Here is an 18,368-nt window from a genome sequence, read left to right on the forward strand (position 1 = left end):
GAATCGTATGACACTATCCGGAACATTCTGCGGCAATTTTTATGCAGCCCTGATTACTTCCAACACGCGGTGCCGACTATTACTACCACGCAGACGGCTTTTCGACCGTACGAGCTGTGCACGCTGCCGTGTAAAATTTTGCCGCCTCAACCACTAGCTCGTTTGCAGTGAAACTGCACATAGAGCTTGCATACTCTAGCAACTTTTGTCTCGTAGGAAGTTTGACAATGAAACTTATTTGGCTGAGCCACACATGATGGAAACCCGTAACAGTTTGCGCCAAGTTCGAGGAACCGAAGGCTGCCAATGCCAAGTTTCTGCCGAAGGGCAGCGGTGGTGCCATCTCTTTTTTGCAGAGCAAAGCACCACAATGCAAAAGGCACCGCGGTGAGTGTTGCTATGTGTGCGGGTCCCTAGATGGCGCCACCACTGCCCTTCGCAAAAAAACGATGTTGGTGGCTTTTGGTTCTTCAATCTCGGCGTGGGTGATTATGGGCTAGCACCATACACGGCCGAACCAGGTAAGTGCTATTGTCAAACTTACCACGAGACAGAAGTGACCGCAATATGCAAGATCTGTGTGCAGTTTCACCGCAAAAAGGCAGCGGATGAGTAGGGGAAAATTTTTTAAAGCCTTCACGATAAAGATGCACAATAGAGTATACACTAAAATTTAATGCAAAACTTCACATTTCTGGGCTATAAAATCTTGTGACCGCGTCAGAATGTGGCACAAGTGCATAAAACCACTCGACGGCAGCTCCAGCTTGCTCTCACTAAAGGCACGCACAAAATTCACGTTTCTCTCTCCATCACTTGCAGCATAAAAGCACAGTAGGTAACCAACAACTCCCTCCTACACTATCACAGCTACATATGTCAGAGGTAGCTTTGAATGGTTGGCCAAACTTCGTTCGGCTCACTGTTACCCTCACAATCCTGTTTAGTTACTTTCCTGTTTAGTTTGCAGTTACCTTCACTTCATGCGCTCATATTCCAGCAGCAAAGCAATAAAGCAAAGCATGCAAAGTAATAAAGCTAAACAAAAACAAAACAGGCCAAAACATCTATAAATTTTCTCCCTATTTTCACTCACGTTCAGACGAAAGTGCAACCTTCCAGCCTAATTTCACAGTGAATATAGTTTCGAATATGTAAATTTTCACACTCATTCTGTCAAATCTACATAATAAATCACAATACGCCTTTAATAACTGACGCTGTAGAAAAAGACAACACTTTCTGATGCAATTTCCTGTAACATCGTTTTAAGATACAAATTACTAAGGCCCGGAAAGAGGCCACAGCCTGGAGAAAGGGTGCGAGTATTTTGTCCGCAAAGTGCCTCGGGTGAAACAGCTTGCTGTAACTATGGCTCTATGTGACTGTGCACCATGTCTCAATCCTTACAATACAAACAACGGGAGGCACTTCCAATTTTCTCGAGGGGCCCTGAAACACCTTTGTCAGCTGTGTCAACATGTTGTCATGTTCCTCGAGTTCTGCCAAGTCACAAATATGATGGTGGTGGCAATGTTATATTATCTCCAATGTCGACACGCCACTAGAAGCCAGTTTTCGTCCCAAGAGAATGAATAGCACCTTCATGAAGGCATGGAAAAAGAAATTACGGGTGATCATACAATGCGATGCAACAAATCTGCGACGGCAGGACGCAAACCGTCTTGCTTCCACTTGCACTTTGCGTTTTCTACACACTGCTTCCAAGTTGGCGCCTCGCACCGCTGTATCTTGGCATCTTTTCTGCATCACTTCCGCTTCGACCAGCCGCACCGTGGACTCTTTGGTCTTGCTCTTCCCACCACTGCTATCGCAAAAGCCGCTGCAACTTAGCATGTCAAGCCCATTCGGTTGTCGCAATGTCTTTGCTAAATGAGGTACCAGAGGCCCCCATTGCAAATGCAAGCTTGAACATGTTGAGCACAGCATAGGCCGTGAGGCACTGAGCTGGTGTGCAAAGTTAATGGAGTGATCCAACAAACTAAATTAGTTCGCACTCCCCTTCCGCGCTTCCTCTTTGAACTGCTTCAGCGGAACTCCGGCACGAGCACTAGTTGAGTTCCGCCTTGCTGGGTCGCTGCAGTGGTTTACACGGATGCCATACCAATACGACTTTGGCGAAAGTAAGTCATCATGCTGTCATATTAAAAAAAGAAAGAGAGTAAGGGAGAAGGGGGTTCGGAACAATGCAATATACTGGCCAAAGGTCAGCAGTGTTGCGAATTGTTACAACGGTTACACCAGGTCTGCTTTGTGCCTTCCTGCTAGCAAACACTTGAGAAACGAAAGAAAATGGCAAAATAGCAGCTTTGATGAAAGCCCTTTCAGAGCTTCTTCAAAAACATGCGGAGTGTACTTAGGATGAGTGACGCGAATAAATGCATTTTGTACTACCTTTCAGCTTCTCAAGTTAGAGAGATGGCCATTTTGTGCATGCAGCTATATTTAACATCTAGTCAGTACACTTCAGCAGATATTACCGGCACACATGCCCACAGAGCATTTCAATTATGCCAGGCATAAAACTCCGGTCCACAGACCGGCCAAATCCGGAGGTCACAGATATGCAGGTGGAGGCATTGCTTACTAGCTACTGGCAATGCCCTGCAACTTCTCAGCAATCCAGGGCAGTTCACTCAACTGCCACAGGTGATGCAACAAGCATGGGGGCTGCGGGGGAGTTGCACATCTGGAACGACTGAACAGCTCAGACATGCACGGATCCATGGACGTAGATTTCCTCAGCACACAATGCAACCACTTCTAGGGCGGAAGCAAGGGGGGAGGTGGCTCGGAAGGAGACTGTGGTGATGACTCTAAGGACTCCAAATTGGCGCCAGGAGGCGGTGGCGGAGAGCAAGCCTGTGACGGCACACTTTCCGCCAGCAGGCTGTCAGGTGGCAGGCTGTCGGGCAACGGGCTGTCAGGAGGCAGGCCGCCATCCATTGACAAGCCTTCAGGCAGCAGGCTCTCTGGCGGCAGACTGTTTGGCAGAAGGCTGTTTGGTGGCAGGCTATTTGGCAGCAGGTCATCCGGTGGCAGTCTGTCAGGCAGCAAATGCTCCATTGCCAGTGCTGCTGGCTCTGGTTGTGGCTGAAGCTCTGGATTCAGTTGCACTGCTCTGAATGATGGTCCTCTGCAGTCTTTGAAGTGACTGGCACGTTGGGACTGGGTCCGGAAAAGGCGGAAGCATCGACTGCACCTGCACGGAATGCCATGATGGCTGTGCTCTGTGCGTCATTGAAATACTAAAAATGCTAAACAGCAGCAGCAGCATAAAATAGCGAAAAAAGGGCAAAAAATTGCGTGTGGGACAGGTTTCTATTACTCCAGATGATAAAGCACTTTAGCAGAAAAAAACTGCAAAGTACAGCAAAAATTAGATTTGTGAGCTCACACAGCCTGCAGCAGCACAAAATACTAGCATTCCAGTTGATTTTAAGGTATGGGCACTGCCCCAGAATCCATGCCTCTGGACACTTTCACTTGGTTTATTTCAGCTCCTGGGTTATGCAGCACATTAGGTAACACATATAAATATTTTAATGATCTTTCACCAACACAAGGAAAGGGTTAGCTCCTTTCTGGATGATGCTGTCTACAGATTTGGTTCGCTGGTTTCTGCAGACGCAACCCTCACTTCAGCTTCATTCTTTGCATACTTTTTTTTTTCGGCAAGGCAACAACAAACAGAAGTTTTCAAGGAGTAAAAACACCAAATTTTTTGCTGCACGCTTTTTTCTTCATAACAAAGCGCAAGACAGCTATACGTGGACACCACACAGTACTCGCATGAGAATGCTAAATACTTTACTAGTGAATTTCTCCTATGAAATTTCGGTTTCACTTTCAATGGCCCAGCTATGGCTGTGAAGTCACAGTTTAGTAATATAGATCACGTGTGTCATAAGAGTCAGAACGCGGCCGAATGAAGAAGCAGCATCAGAAGGTTGCCAAGGCCAGCTCCTACAACACTGCCCACACCTAGGGTGAAGGCAGGTACACCACAAGGTCAACACAAACTGGCCCATGACATCACATGCTACAGGTGGCAGCCTCCAAGGACAATGTTAGGTAGCTAAGCCTTGCTGAATGCGAGTAGAACTATGGTGTTTGAAGGATCTGAGATTCTTAAGGGACTCGGGGTTGTATTCCCATCTATAATCTTTAAGTTTTCAGTGCGCACCCTCTGTCTCCTTGGCATAGTGGTCGCTGGACACTTAGAAAACTCATTTCATTGCCACTCTTTTTCCTTTTTTCCCCTTTGTTCCCCTCCCCAAGTGTAGGGTAGCCAACTGGGCATTGCCTGGTTAACCTCCCTGCCTTTCCGTCCTTTTCTCTCTCTCTGTGAATACATGTGGAAAACAACCGGTACAAATCAATGACGTTAAAGGCCACTGACCTGTACGGCTTCTCTCCCGTGTGAAGGCGCATGTGGCTGCGGAGGTCTGACTTCTGTGTGAAGCATGCCGCGCAGTGGCCGCAGGTGAAGGGCCGCTCGCCCGTGTGGGTCCGCACGTGCCGCTTGAGGTTGGCGCTCTGGGCGAAGGCACTGGGGCACAGGTGGCACCGGAAGGGGCGCTCGCCCGTGTGGGTGCGGAGGTGCGTTGTCATGCTGGAGCTGGCCGTCGTGACGTAGGTGCACAGCCGGCAAGACCGCACCCGGCCACGCACGGACACGAGTGACCGGGACAGCTGCTGGGATGGCAGCCACGACTGGAAGCCTGTGAACATGCATGAATAGTTACAAGAGCCTACAACCAACACACACATGCAGTGGTGTGGTGCTCGAGGTAGCTCTAGCCACTGATGTGGAAGCTACACACACACACACACACACACACGCACGCACGCACGCAGAGAGAGAGAGACAGGGTGTCCCAGCTAACTTGGACCAAGATTGAAAAAAACAGCGTTCTTCAGAACTGAAATCGCAGGATGTTGTTAGGTTTTATCTAAAGTTTCAGTACCATTGTTTTTGCTCCTCCTATTTTAATAATTGGTTGAGATAAATAAAGTAACTTTTAAAATAAAGCTTGAAACGTTCAGGCATCAAAAGGAAAGTTGTGGCGCTCCGCAAATATTGTCCAACCCAGGCACTTCCAATGAGATAGACTTAGCTGCGACACCCTGTATGTATGCATGTATATGTATGTATGTATGCGTGTGTATATATATGCATGCTAGCACAAGCCTCATCCACTGAGGCTTGATAAAAAGCTCACAAACAATGAACACAGTCTTTAAAGGATCTACAAAAACACTACCACATTTTTATACTCATCTCTCACAGCACTGTCCATTTAAACTCGGGATCAACTGTGTTCAAATTGCCCCAATTCTACTGCAACTATGATTTCTTCATTCTATGCACTTTCCTGTTCTTGCATACAAGGCTTCAGTGCAGGAGTGTATAGTTTCAAGACTTTTAATCTGCATCAAGTCTAACTATAAACACAGCTACTGCATTTGCAACCTCTCCTTTCAGTAACCATCTCTCTCAAAAAAAAGAGAAAAAAAAAGTAGCATGGATTTAAATACAGAGTATAAGTTTATTCAATTTAGCAGTGCATGCACACAGAGGAGAGACCTATGAATACCAGGATGACATGCGCCTAACATGAAAACAAAAACTCCCTTCAAATTTTCAATCTAGAACTGAGGCCCCATAATATACGTAGTAACAAAAGTTTTCAGCTTGGCACAAAAATTTATAAACCAATGTACAATACAGAAGTCTACTTCTAAAGGAGGCAAGCAAACAGGGAAGCAAGTGGAAACTGCAGAACAAATGGCAGTGAAAAAATATACGAATAAATGTTTTTGTGAAGTCTTTACACACTAATAAAATGTTTTTTCTTTGATTTCTTAAAATCAAATGCATTCCATACTGCATTTTTTTATTTCATAGTGAGTTTCTTGCAATCACTTTTGATTCATTTTTTGTTTATATTTTCATTGTGTTTACACTTGCTTTTCAAACATGTCTCATAAATCGGTCAGCAAGGCAATGTCACACAACCCAGGAAACATTTCCCTTATCAATAACAAGTGGTGATGCATCAATTCAGTATACTAATAGCAAGTGAATGCATAAAGCTGTCATTATCTTGCTCCACATCAATAGAGGCAAGCAAGGAAATGCCTCTTAGTGTTAGTGAAAACCTCCACATACAAACGGAGAAACCAACAACTATAATAAAATCGAAAGAAATTGTACAGGTGCAAGAGGCATAAAAGAAGCTACGACTGTTATGTACAGCAACACAAGATGGAAGACCAACACTCCTCTTCATTAGTGCAAAGAAACAGAGTAGACAAGGAAGACCTAGAAAACATGTCAGGAATGCAATTAACAGACAAGTCTTCTAAGTCCGTACTGTGAGCATACGAAAAGTTTCAATCGACACACAACTGTCTTACCTACAGTGAGATACAACTTAAAGAAACAGCAGCTGGTAACAATGGGCCATGGTATGTGGCATCATTAATCTGTTGACCAACCATAACAGTAAACAATGTTAGCCTTTTGATATTTTTCAGTATCAAAAAAGCCACGTATCATAACTCTTGAGTTTTTAATTTCGTCCGGTGGTTAGCTTTTCGTTTAGATAACAAGGAAAGCATTAACAGTGGACTACTTGTTGTCACGGAAGAATTCCGTGTGGCAGTCACTGCAGGCTGAAGTTGAATCCAACTATAGTGCAGACTCCTGTCTTTGAGCAGCTATTAGCTTTTTCCGTCAATAGGGGCATATGAAATACTCATGGCAGCTGGTTTTCAGTACTTCCACATTCAAGTCAACCTGAAGAGACCTATGACACACCTTGCCAGCAGAGTTATTTCTTTGCATTTGGTTCTTGCAGGATATTCCCTTTTCTACTCATTCCCAGTGAAAGCTTTCCCATCATGCATGGTTTTCAAGGTTTATAGAAACCTAATTTTTGGGCGTGTTTTCTTCTGTAATGATGCATAATTCATTAGTACACAAGAATACCATGTGGTATTCGCCTACGACCACTAAATAATTTACAATCGAATTTCTCTCTCATGCTGTTTCGGTTTCAATCGCCAAACGGTGGCTGTGACATCAAAGGTGTGTATACATACGGTTGCGTAGAGGCATGAAAAAACTGTGCTATAATCGCTGAGGTGTCATCTTAATTTACTACAACGCTACAGCCAGCCTGGCTCAATAGCTGTAATGACAGCGAATGAAGAAGCAGCGATTACATTGCCATTTTTGCATGCTTCACATCACACAACTTTGACACACAACTAAACACAACTTTGACATCACAGAGCCGTTGAAACTGAAACTGAAAGAGCGTGGAGAAAAATTTGATTATAAAATATCAGCGGTTGTAGGCGAATACCACATGGTGATCCATGTATAGTGATGTCTTACGCATCACTGCAAAGTACAAAACATGCCACCAAAATTAGCTGTCTACACTCCTTTAATAGATAGCCCGTAACAGGGGCCAGGACAGGAATATGCTCAGCACGTCAAACAAGACTAACGAGTCAGCTGCAAAGAATGGCTTTCACTTTTTGCAGGCAAGCCACACAGCAGCAGCAGTAGCCATTAAATGTAGCTACGCTGGCACCAAGATCAGACACCCTGCTGTAGTGAACAGTTCCATGGTAATAACAAGCACATTCTTTCCGAGGGCAACCTGATGTGTTGATCTATCTCATGGCAGAGATGAGCGAACCATTCGGCCCGGCAGAGGCTGTGCAGTAGGCTGCATCTGCAACAGTGCAAAGGTTGCCGTCATCAACGATCAGGTACACACACATACCAATATCTGTCATGCAATCTACAGAACCACGTACTAAGCTCAGTGAGAATAGCTGTCAAAACAAAGGTGTGGTGGGACAACAAAAGGAAAAAAAAAAAATTGACGACGATTATGTTATTTACTAATGCGAAATTTGAGGACAGCTCATCAGCTGTTTCAACTTTTCGATAGACTGAGGCAAAGAATTCGAGCAAGACATGTATGTACAATTACAGACAACTTGTTATTTTTCACACATATTCCTTCTTCAAGAAACACTCCACGAACAGTTCTTGATTGTCATGAAGGAAGCTTTGTGGACGGAGAAATAGATGGATATATGCTCGACTTGCTGCACCAATGCCTGGATTTAATTCATGACGTTTCGGCTGGAGGACCAGCCTATCTCAAAGACGAGGTCTGCGCAAGTATTTCGCGAGGTTTTTGCAGCTGTGGGCGGCGTTACGAGCGAGAGGAACGGGATGTTCTCCCGCATAAGTGGTAAGAAATTCCAGCTTGTCTTCATACCTACATTAAAAGTCCCCACCCACCCTGCCACCCTGGCAGGTGGCAGCATTTCTGGCACAACGTTGCCAATGCCAAAGCATGCAGCGCACATCTGTCACTACCGCCACATAGCTTAAAGCACGATTGAGGTGTCCACTGTTCCAAGAGGGCAGTTATGCGCCTTCCCCCTGGTTCAGGTGTCCACCGAGATGTGTGAGACAGATACTGCGCATTTCCTTTCTTCAAAAACCAATTTACAAATTTTACCCTCTGCTTTCTAAGCCCCCGCTCTGTTGGTTTCGCAGCTGTGAGAGACGGATACTGCGCATTTCCTTTCCTCAAAAAAATACCGTATACACTTTGGAAATTCTAAAGTGTGCTTGGCGAAAGCCTTGTGGTCAACCCACTGCCGCTTCCCTGAACCACTTGGCACGGAATTACTGGGCCGCTTCGGAGCCATGCGTCTCACTTATTGACTGCAACGAGACGTCTGGCGAAGGAGCGGCGGTGTAGCTGCCACCACTGACGCGTGCACGCTCGTTTTACCACTACTGTGTGACGTCACAGTTGCTATGCACAGCTGCGCCCCCCACCGGCGTGCCGGTTGCTAAGGAGGGGAGGAGGTTGCACTTTTACTTTCTCCTTTTCAAGCTCCCGCTCCATTGCTTTCGCAGCTTAAAGGGTGTTCACTGCTGGTTACAACGGACAACGGCGACGGCGACGCCACGAAACGCAGAAACGGGCGCTGAAGAGCTGCGCTCTAAAAAGAAACAAGCACTACTTATGTGTGCATAAAATCAGGAAACAAGACACAGCTTCTCCATCCTGCATTACCCGTCTAGATGCTTGTGTACTTAACCCTGTAATGCAGAGGTATTTACAAATTGTAAACAAGTTATGAACTTCCAGGATTTTATCACTATCGTAGAGATGATAAAACTAGGAGACTTAAGAAACATGATTGCAGAATGATTAAATTTAGCTGATTTTGACCACTTCTGGATATACAAGGATGTCAAAACTATGCATGAATGTTCAGGTAGTAAATGAACTGCAAGATTCAAAAACTGCCCCATCACCTGCCAATGTAGCATTACGATCGCAAAAACTTGAAGGTGTTTCATCACCAAAGTTAGCCTTTGCGTGAATTTATATTTCAGCACGCTCCCTGCATCACTGGCAGCTAACTTTTACCTTCCTTTGGTAAACATAATGGAAAAGGCCATTTTCGCAGGTATGTTGGCAATTCAGGCATTCTTTATGCAGAAATGAAAATTCGCATATTTACATTCGGGTTTGGTTTGGTTTATGGGGTTTAACGTCCCAAAGCGACTAAGGCTATGAGAGACGCCGTAGTGAAGGGCTCCGGAAATTTCGACCACCTGGGGTTCTCTAACGTGCACTGACATTGCACAATACACGGGCCTCTAGAATTTCGCCTCCATCGAAATTCAGCCGCCGCGGCCAGGATCGAACCCGCGTCTTTTGGGTCAGCAGCCGAGCGCCGTAACCACTGAACCACTGCGGCGTTTTCTTTTTTTTTTTACATTCTACATCAAAGATAATATGCCAGGTACATTATGGCCTACTTCAAGCATACCCACACTTGCAAGCCAATCACTGCACTTAGAAAATGAAAGTAAAAACAAAACAAAGGTCCCAGGAAAACAACTGTTATCAAAATGAATGAAGTAACAGAAGTCAGTGAGAACAATATGCCATGCAAATCTAGCATTTTGATGTAAAAAACTGGCCAGCCGAAAAAATGCACTTCATTTTTCAATTCAAACACTGCTGCCTGCAACAAGTTAGGCTGACCTTCGTACTATACTGCACGATCATTGTCATCTAACACACTCACCCAAAAGGCTGACCTTCGTACTATAATGCACAATCCTCGTCATCTAATACATTCATTCACCCAGGATGCTGACCTTCATACTATATAGCACAACCACTGAAGCCTAACACATTCACCTAGGAGGCTGACCTTTGTACTATATTGCACAACCATTGAAATCTAACACAATCACCCAGGTGCCCCGCAGCGGTGGCTCAGTGGTTATGGCGCTCGGCTGCTGACCCGGAAGACGCGAGTTCGATCCCGGCCGCGGCGGCTGAATTTCGATGAAATTCTAGAGGCCCGTGTGCTGTGCGATGTCAGTGCACGTTAAAGAACCCCAGGTGGTCGAAATTTCCGGAGCCCTTCCCTATGGCGTCCCTCATAGCCTGAGTTGCTTTGGGACGTTAAACCCCCAGTAAACCAAACCAACATTCACCGAGGAGGCTGACCTTCGTACTATATTGCACGATCATTGTCATCTAATACATTCACCCAGGAGGCTTACTCTGGCATTCATGCCCTCCCCATGTCAGTATGTGCCACATATTTATCTTGCACTTGCACATCAGTGATTCGTATGGTGCAGCAGTGAATAATTGGTGGCTGTAAAAGCTCTCCACAAGAAATAGCCTAAACAGTGCTACACATTAATGGTTCACAAAATTAATATTTCATGCCAATAGGAAGCCAGCTGAAATCCATTTAAGCATAATATGAATTAAACATGAAACTTTATCAGTGATTAAGTGCCAAATCCACGCCAGCCTCAGAACGGATAGCCAGCACTGTGACAGACACATGTCTTGTCACAAGGGCAACCATGTCATCCTTGGTGGCGTGTTCACTCCCCCCGACCTCCGCCTACATTCGATCAACAGAATGGAACACCAGGGTACAACTGCACACATCAGCACGAAGCGCACACCTCCAAAGCTGCAGTCACATGAGATGAAACAAAACCATTCGTCTTCAGAGCAAGAGGAGATGCATGCAGTCTACCTGCCGAGACGACGTTCACAACGACCAGAGCAAGAGCTAAAGCTCAGGAATGAGTTAAGACCTCTTGTGTACACGTTTGCTTTTTCCTGCATTGTTTCCTATGCAGAGGCAAAGCTACCACAACACACGGCTATATCCTTCACAGCTATCATCTGACTATACAGCTATTATTTCTGTCATTTTAGAAAAAACTTTAGCAAGAAAACATCAGAGCGCTTTAGCGATTACTTGAAACGAAGCTATTTCTAAGCAGCTGTATGCCTTCACAAAATGACACATACAGTGGAATTCAGCCAGGGAAATGACACAAAATAAACTTCAAGAACTACAACTCAAACCCGAAAAAAAAGAATTAATCTCATTAAAACTTTCAAGAACAGCTTTAACACAACTGAATCAGTCGAAATAGCAAAATGTTGGCCACCTTGCTTTCAACACATCAAGCACAAAGCCTTAAAAATTCTTGCAAGTTCTTTATAACCGCTCTGCACAAATTCTCAAGTACATTTTGAAACAATTTTTGCAAAGACAATCACATGAAACTCAATGTCAAGTGATGCAACCGTTAACACCATTCAGAACATGCTTGCAGCTTGTCCATCATAAGTCCCCCCAAAACTGGCACACACAAAAAAGAATGTGCTGTGCATACATTATGCACATACATTTCATTACATGCCCATAATACTTTTAACTTAATTTCCGATAGGTATGCTAATGACAATGAAAACAAACATGAAACAAGTATCTACAAATGAGATTATCGGAATTAATATCATGAAACATGCTGCAACGAAATCCCAGTTATACACATACAGGGTCTGTTCTGAAAGTAGTAGGACTGGTTTTTTCCTGGGCGAACGGGCGGACGAGAGGTGGTCTGCGCGTGCGGGATCCTTGAAGGGGGATATTGGGGATGCTGGGGAAAATCGGCAGTCGGCTCTCGGCCGTTGAAGAGAGGAGGTCGCTTGTACTGTGAACCCCTGTCGAAACGTCTCGTCACGCAGAATCGTCGAGCGTTTACTGGATCAACGATACGCGTTCAAATTTTGAGTAAATCTTGGTAAAACGGGCAAAGAGACTCACAACATAATTAAGGAGGCCTACGGTGATGCTTCCATGAGTAGATCAGGTGTTTTTTGAGTGGCACAAGCTTTTCCGAGAAGGTAAGGAAAGAGTGGAGGAAGACAACTGCTCCAGACGCCCTTCGACCAGCAAGACCAACGAAAATGTGTAGTGAGTGCAACATTTACTTAACAGTGATCGTAGAATGGTATCAGAATGATTGCTGATGACTTGAGCTTTCCTCAAACCCAAATTTTTGAGATCCTGACAGAAAACTTATCCATGAGGAAAGCATGCGCGAAGTTGGTGCCGGGAGTGTTGTCAGAGGAGGAAAAAGCCAACCGGTAGGATCTTCTTCATCATGTGAATGAGGACCCCGATTTGTTGCCCAGCACAAGGCGGCAACGCTGCCTCAGCACCCTTACAGCCTCGACTTGGCCCCGCCAGACTTTTTTCTATTCCCGAGAATAAAATCGACGCTCGAGGGGAAACATCACGGATTGGTAGAGGTGGTTCAACAGGCCGTGACGAGGGAGCTAAACAGCATTCCGGTCTAGGCGTTCCTGGAGGCGTATGAAAACTGTAAAACTCATTGGCAGCAGCGTGTAGGTGCGGAAGGGGTCTATCTTGAAAAATTGTAATCGTTTGTACTATTCTCTTGAATAAATATTGTTTAAAAAAATCAGTCCTACTACTTTCAGAACAGACCATGTATTCACAAAGCAGCACACTGATAAACTTTTCACACACATGGCATGGCAAAAAAAAAAAAAAGGCTTTACAACCAGACTGTTTCTATGTGCAATGCTTTGTCCAAACCCAAGGTTTGATGAAATCTCATCTGGTCAGGCACTAAGTTCATTTCAACAGAAAAAAGGAAACACCAATCAACGGTTTTACTCAAACCAGTGTTCGGCGTTTCCTTCACTCTGTTGAAAAGAATGTTTAGTCTCCTTCCCAAAGATCCTATCTTACACAGGTTAAGCAAGAAAATAAACAGCCAGAAACAAATATGCAAGGTGCCTGTTTTGCTAATAAGAGCTCGCATAAGATAAAAAAAAAAGAGTTTCTCTTCTACACTACCCACCAATTAGTTGCACAAGCTCTTTTCAGAAAATTTTCTCCTGGAATGCAAAAGTAAAGCAAATCATAGAAAACTGTAGGAGGCATTTGCATCAGCATCACAGTAGTTCATCACATCTGTGTATTCTAATTCATTTGGTTCCCACTAGACCTTGCATGTCATTGAAGGTGCACTCAAGAGGAATCTGAACTCGTCTTTTTGCCGCGGGAACTCGATCTGCACGTTCCGGGCATTCTTATAAACTTCGATTTATTGCCCTGTGTGGCTGATTTTCCTAATTAAATTGAATTAACGTCCTGCTCCAGCCTTTTTTTTTTTAATTCTCCCTCGTACGGTGGGCGGAGTCGACCAACGCATGGAGTGCCTTGCAGCCAGCTCCGTGGAGACTTTACTTTCACTTTATTTTGTCTTCTAGGTTTCCATGAATAAATAGTTTCATTCGCAGATAATATAGCCGCAAAATAAGCCCGCAGAAATAAAAATACGCGCGGACTACTTGCTTCTACGGACTACTACGTATTACTCCGCCGATGGCAGAGCGGCAAGCCGCCGCGGGACTGGCTGAAAGGCACTCCCCGCGTTGGTCGACTCCGCCCACCGTACGAGGGAATATTAAAAAAAAAATGCGGGAGCCGGACGTTAATTAGATTTAATTAGGAAAATCAGCCACACAGGGCAATAAATCGCAGTTTCTAAGAATGCTCGGAAAGTGCAGATTGAGTTCCCGCGGCAAAAGACGAGTTCAGATTCCTCTTCAGTGCACCTTTAAGGACTGCATAATCACACAGACACCGAAAGGCAATTACCAACAATCACAAGCTGCTTTATGTTGGTCACAAGAGCTCTCTGCAATAAAACTGCCCCTGCTGCCCTTACCGGTAACTGATAGCGTTACTGAACCACACTGACTACCTCTTCTTGGGTCGTTAATAGCTGCAGCAAAACATGTTACAATGCCTAGGAAAAATGACTGTGCATAAATGGTATACCAGAAGAGGGCACATATTGCTCAAAGGATGTCAACAGTTGACCTGACATCACAGCTGCTTCCAAGAAAACCACTGCAATGGTCAGAGAGCTGGCATAGCTTCTGACCTATTTTGAGTAATACCAACAAATGTATTTAATGATGCCACGTGATAGAACTAGCATTTCAGACAGGAATTGAGACAATGACTTTCCTTTAGAGAAACAGCGCTATCAGAAATATGAGCCTGCCACGCGCAAAAGCCCGTTTTTTTTTGCTATATTAACAAAACATAATCAGCCACATGACAAGGAAGAGAGAGAGAGAGAGAGAGAAAAAACTGAAGTTGCTGTTCATGCTTGCTCTTGTGTCAAGACTATTCTGCCATTCCGAGTAATTAGTAAGGTTGCTTGCGAATATCAGTAGCCTTACAAAACTGCAGACATGCATACTTAAATGCACATATTACAGAACTTTTAGCATAGGCAAGTACTACAATCAAGTGCATGTTTTCTAGCACATTCATCCTGTAAAAAATAAAGGTTCCTAACAACCGAAAAACACCACTGTGCATTTGTGCGTGGATACACTGACCAGTTGCATGCAGCCCACAATAGTAATGTAGGGCACAGAGGCAGCACAAAAAACAAGGAACGTGGAATAACAAAACAAGCAAATATGAGGATAGCACTGAAACATGGGAGCCTTAGCAATAAAAAAAAAAGCAAAACATTCAAACTGCATTTTAAAAACAAATGAACGAAATTCTGCAGACGCTAATGTAGAAACCGGAAATTGTCCCCAGGCCTACCAATGCCTACGCCTCATGGACACTGAAGCATGCAAGCCTAAAGCACTAGCAAATACACCTGTGTTCACATCTGCAGAGATGATATACGGCCCAATTTAATGCAACATATGCAGCAGAAAGATCACACAAATGGAGATGCCTGCCTCTCAACGAGCCTAACGAGAAAGTGAAACTGACTACGCCATTTAACTTCAAAAAAACATACTCCTTGAGTTTTTGCCACCTCCAATAGGCAAGGAAGTGACATTGATAATTGTGCTCCAACCCCAATGTGATTAGCCATTCCCAAAACAGCCTGCGCCTAACGAGAATGTGTGGTATATATTCTCACAAGGATGCACTGCCCAGTTCACACTTCCCTCATGAACATCCACACTGGTCAGCAGGCGAATACAAGGGCCTGTGATTGTGACACTCAACAGTGACACCCATACACACACACACTGCAGAGAAGGTCTTGTATAGAACTGTTGCTGTAGAAGGCAAAATAAAGCTACGGATTCTAACACGCCAGCTGCCATCATTTCTAAGCACTGGCACAACATGCCACTAAGCATTGTCATCAGACATCTCAATTTAAAAAATTTAACAGTGCACTCACATCTCTCTGGCCAGTCCCAGTGACTGTGCACTCTGGCCAGGAATTTTTTAAAAGAACAATCAAGTCTTGATCACTGTAACAGTTGCAGCGCTACTGCCATGTTCATGAAATCCTAGTCGTACTTGCTGCTACTACCTTAAAGGTGCACTGAAGAGGATTCTGAACTTGTCTTTTTGCCGCGGGAACTCGATCTACACGTTCCTAGCATTCTTAGAAACTGCAACTTATTGCCCTGTATGGTCGATTTCCCTAATTAAATCGAATTAACGTCCGGCTCCCGCCCTTTTTTTTAATTCTCCCTCGTACGATGGGCGGAGTCGACCAACGCATGAAGTTCCTTGCAGCCAGCTCCGTGGAGGCTTTGCTTTCGCTTTATTTTGTTTTTTAGGTTTCCGTGAATAAATAGTTTCATTCGCAGATAATATAGTCGCAAAATAAGCTCGCAGAAGTAAAAATACGCGCGGACTATTTGCTACTACGGACTACTACGTATTACTCCGCCGATGGCAGAGCGGCAAGCTGCCACGGGACTGGGTGAAAGGCACTCCACGCGTTGGTCGACTCCGCCCACCGTACGAGGGAGAATTAAAAAAAAAGGGCGGGAGCCGGACGTTAATTCGATTTAATTTGGGAAATCGGCTATACAGGGCAGTAAGTCGCAGTTTCTAAGAATGCTAGGAACGTGTAGATCGAGTTCCCGCGGCAAAAAGACAAGTTCAGATTCCTCTTCAGTGCACCTTTAAACCAGCAAACAAGAACCACTAAGTTCATCTTTAATAAGGCCTCCCGACATGTAAGCTAAATCCTCTGAAGAGACATACAATAACGAAGAGACATGCTCGGGCAAAAACGACGTCATCTCGTTCTGCACAGGCTGCAATATCAATGTCCCCACCCGCAGTGACTAATCCGTCAGCCCTTTCACAAAGGATTGCGCAAGTGTACCCGCATATGCCGCATCAGTTCATTCTCCCCTCGGAATTCCGTGCCGCAGATGAGGCACCTGTGCCTGTGCTGGCTTCGGTGCGTGTGAGTCACCAAGTGGCTCCGAAGGTTGCTCGGGTGCGCAAAGGCACGCGAACAGTGGCGGCACTGAAACGGCTTCTCGCCTGTGTGTGTCCTCAGGTGTGTCGTCATGTTGAAGGAACTCTTGGTGGCATAGCCACATATCCGGCAGGTCCGCACCTTGGCGGCAACTGTGAACAGTGGCTCCGAGCTACCGCCTCTCCTGGACCCTGGAAGCATGGGATGCACGGTTTTACCACAACTGTCTTCATGGCTATGGCAACATCAATGTAAAGAAAGCATTCTCATAGACCACTGATTTTCAGGCACAACTGCGAAGAGAACTTGAACACCGCTCAATTGGACTGTCGAGCCCTGAGGAGTGTTGTGAAAACAAAAAATTTTTGATGCAATTATAATTAATTTCTCTCTCGCATTTTTTTTTTTTTTTAACATGAAAGAACAACCACACAAGCATTCCTCCTGCCAACGAACATGCACCGCTTTGCTGCACTGTATCACTGCACTTTTAAACAGTTGTGCCTAAAACGGGTGCCAGTGTCAAAAAGCAGCAGTCCTTCCTACTGGTTAATACACACTTAAAGGTGCACTGAAGAATAATCTGAACTCGTATTTTTACCACTGGAACTCGATCTACACGTTCCGAGCATTCTTGGAAACTTCGAATTATTGCCCTGTGCGGCCGATTTCCCTAATTTAAATCGAATTAAAGTAAAGCTCCTGCCTTTTTTTTTTTTTTAATTCCCCGCAAACAGTGGGAGGAGTTGACCAACCTTTCACCCAGTCCCGTGGCGGCTTGCCATTCTGCCATCGGCGGAGTGATACGTAGTGATTGGCAAAAGTAATGAGTCCACTCGTATTTTTATTTCCGTGGGCCTAATTTGCAGCAATGTAGTCTCTGATTAGACTTATTTATTCACGGAAACCTAAAAGAAACAAAATGAAAGCAAAAGCAAAGTCGCCATGCGAATGCCTGAATGGCACTCCATGCGTTGGTCAACTCCTGCCATCGTATTTGGGGAATTAAAAGAAAGGCGGAAGCCGGACAATTTAATTAGGGAAATAAGCTGCACAGGGCAATAAATCGAAGTTTCTAAGAATGCTGGGAACGTGTAGATCGAGCTGCCGTGGCAAAGACATGAGTTCAGATTCCTCTTCAGTGCACCTTTAAGTGCTGAAGTTGAATTGGTCCACATGGCACATCTATGTGGCTTCATCAACAGACCAAAAAAAAAATAAGAAAGGAAACAATTTGCGAACTACTGTCATAAGCCTTTCTGCATGCCTACATCACATTTTATTTGTAAACAGGGCGACACCTAAATAAGAAACAGCTGTGTACATAGTACAATGCTCCTAAATGTACAGAAAACTACACGAAAGGCAGCCTGGCGCTACTGGAAAAGCCTTCATTGCATTAAAGGCCAAACAGACCAGCAGATTGTTTTTTTTCTGCTGTAAAAGTAAAGCTACCAAAAGGACAAATGAATTTCAAGTCTTTCTGCTGTCAAAAACAATATCCCTGAGTACCAAATAGTACCTGATGCCTCCCTACACTACTTTCCTTCTCACTAGAAAACTAACTGCAAGTCACATTTCTCTACCTAGCCACACCACCAGTGATACCATAGGTATCACTGTGATACCATAGTGATACCGT

At 44.7% G+C, this 18,368-nt stretch overlaps 1 protein-coding gene across 3 annotated transcripts; it reads right to left on the bottom strand.

Annotated features, from left to right (window-relative positions):
• Nucleotides 1-2,508: 2,508 nt before the first annotated feature.
• LOC149336398 (uncharacterized) lies at nucleotides 2,509-4,783 on the bottom strand. Of its 3 annotated transcripts, none has more exons than XM_089552865.1 (2): nucleotides 4,424-4,783; nucleotides 2,509-3,217 (listed from the first exon to the last, which is right to left on the bottom strand). In XM_089552865.1, the coding sequence occupies exons 1-2, from the start codon at nucleotides 4,753-4,755 to the stop codon at nucleotides 2,785-2,787; spliced, it is 765 nt and encodes a 254-aa protein (XP_089408991.1). In that variant the 5' UTR covers nucleotides 4,756-4,783; the 3' UTR covers nucleotides 2,509-2,784. The 3 variants fall into 3 exon arrangements, with proteins under 3 accessions (XP_089408991.1, XP_089408990.1, XP_089408989.1); XM_089552864.1 differs by having other exon boundaries at nucleotides 2,509-3,223; XM_089552863.1 differs by having other exon boundaries at nucleotides 2,509-3,244.
• Nucleotides 4,784-18,368: the final 13,585 nt, after the last annotated feature.

This window comes from Amblyomma mixtum, chromosome 7, assembly GCF_055824585.1.
Source record: "Amblyomma mixtum isolate Tamu chromosome 7, ASM5582458v1, whole genome shotgun sequence".
NCBI classification, from domain to species: domain Eukaryota; kingdom Metazoa; phylum Arthropoda; class Arachnida; order Ixodida; family Ixodidae; genus Amblyomma; species Amblyomma mixtum.

Coding starts and splice junctions, on each gene's coding strand:
- LOC149336398 (XM_089552863.1), bottom strand. CDS start 4,755: ATGTTCACAGGCTTCCAGTCGTGGCTGCCATCCCAGCAGCTGTCCCGG. Junction 3,245..4,423: donor ACGGGAGAGAAGCCGTACAG/GTCAGTGGCCTT, acceptor CACAGAGCACAG/CCATCATGGCATTCCGTGCA.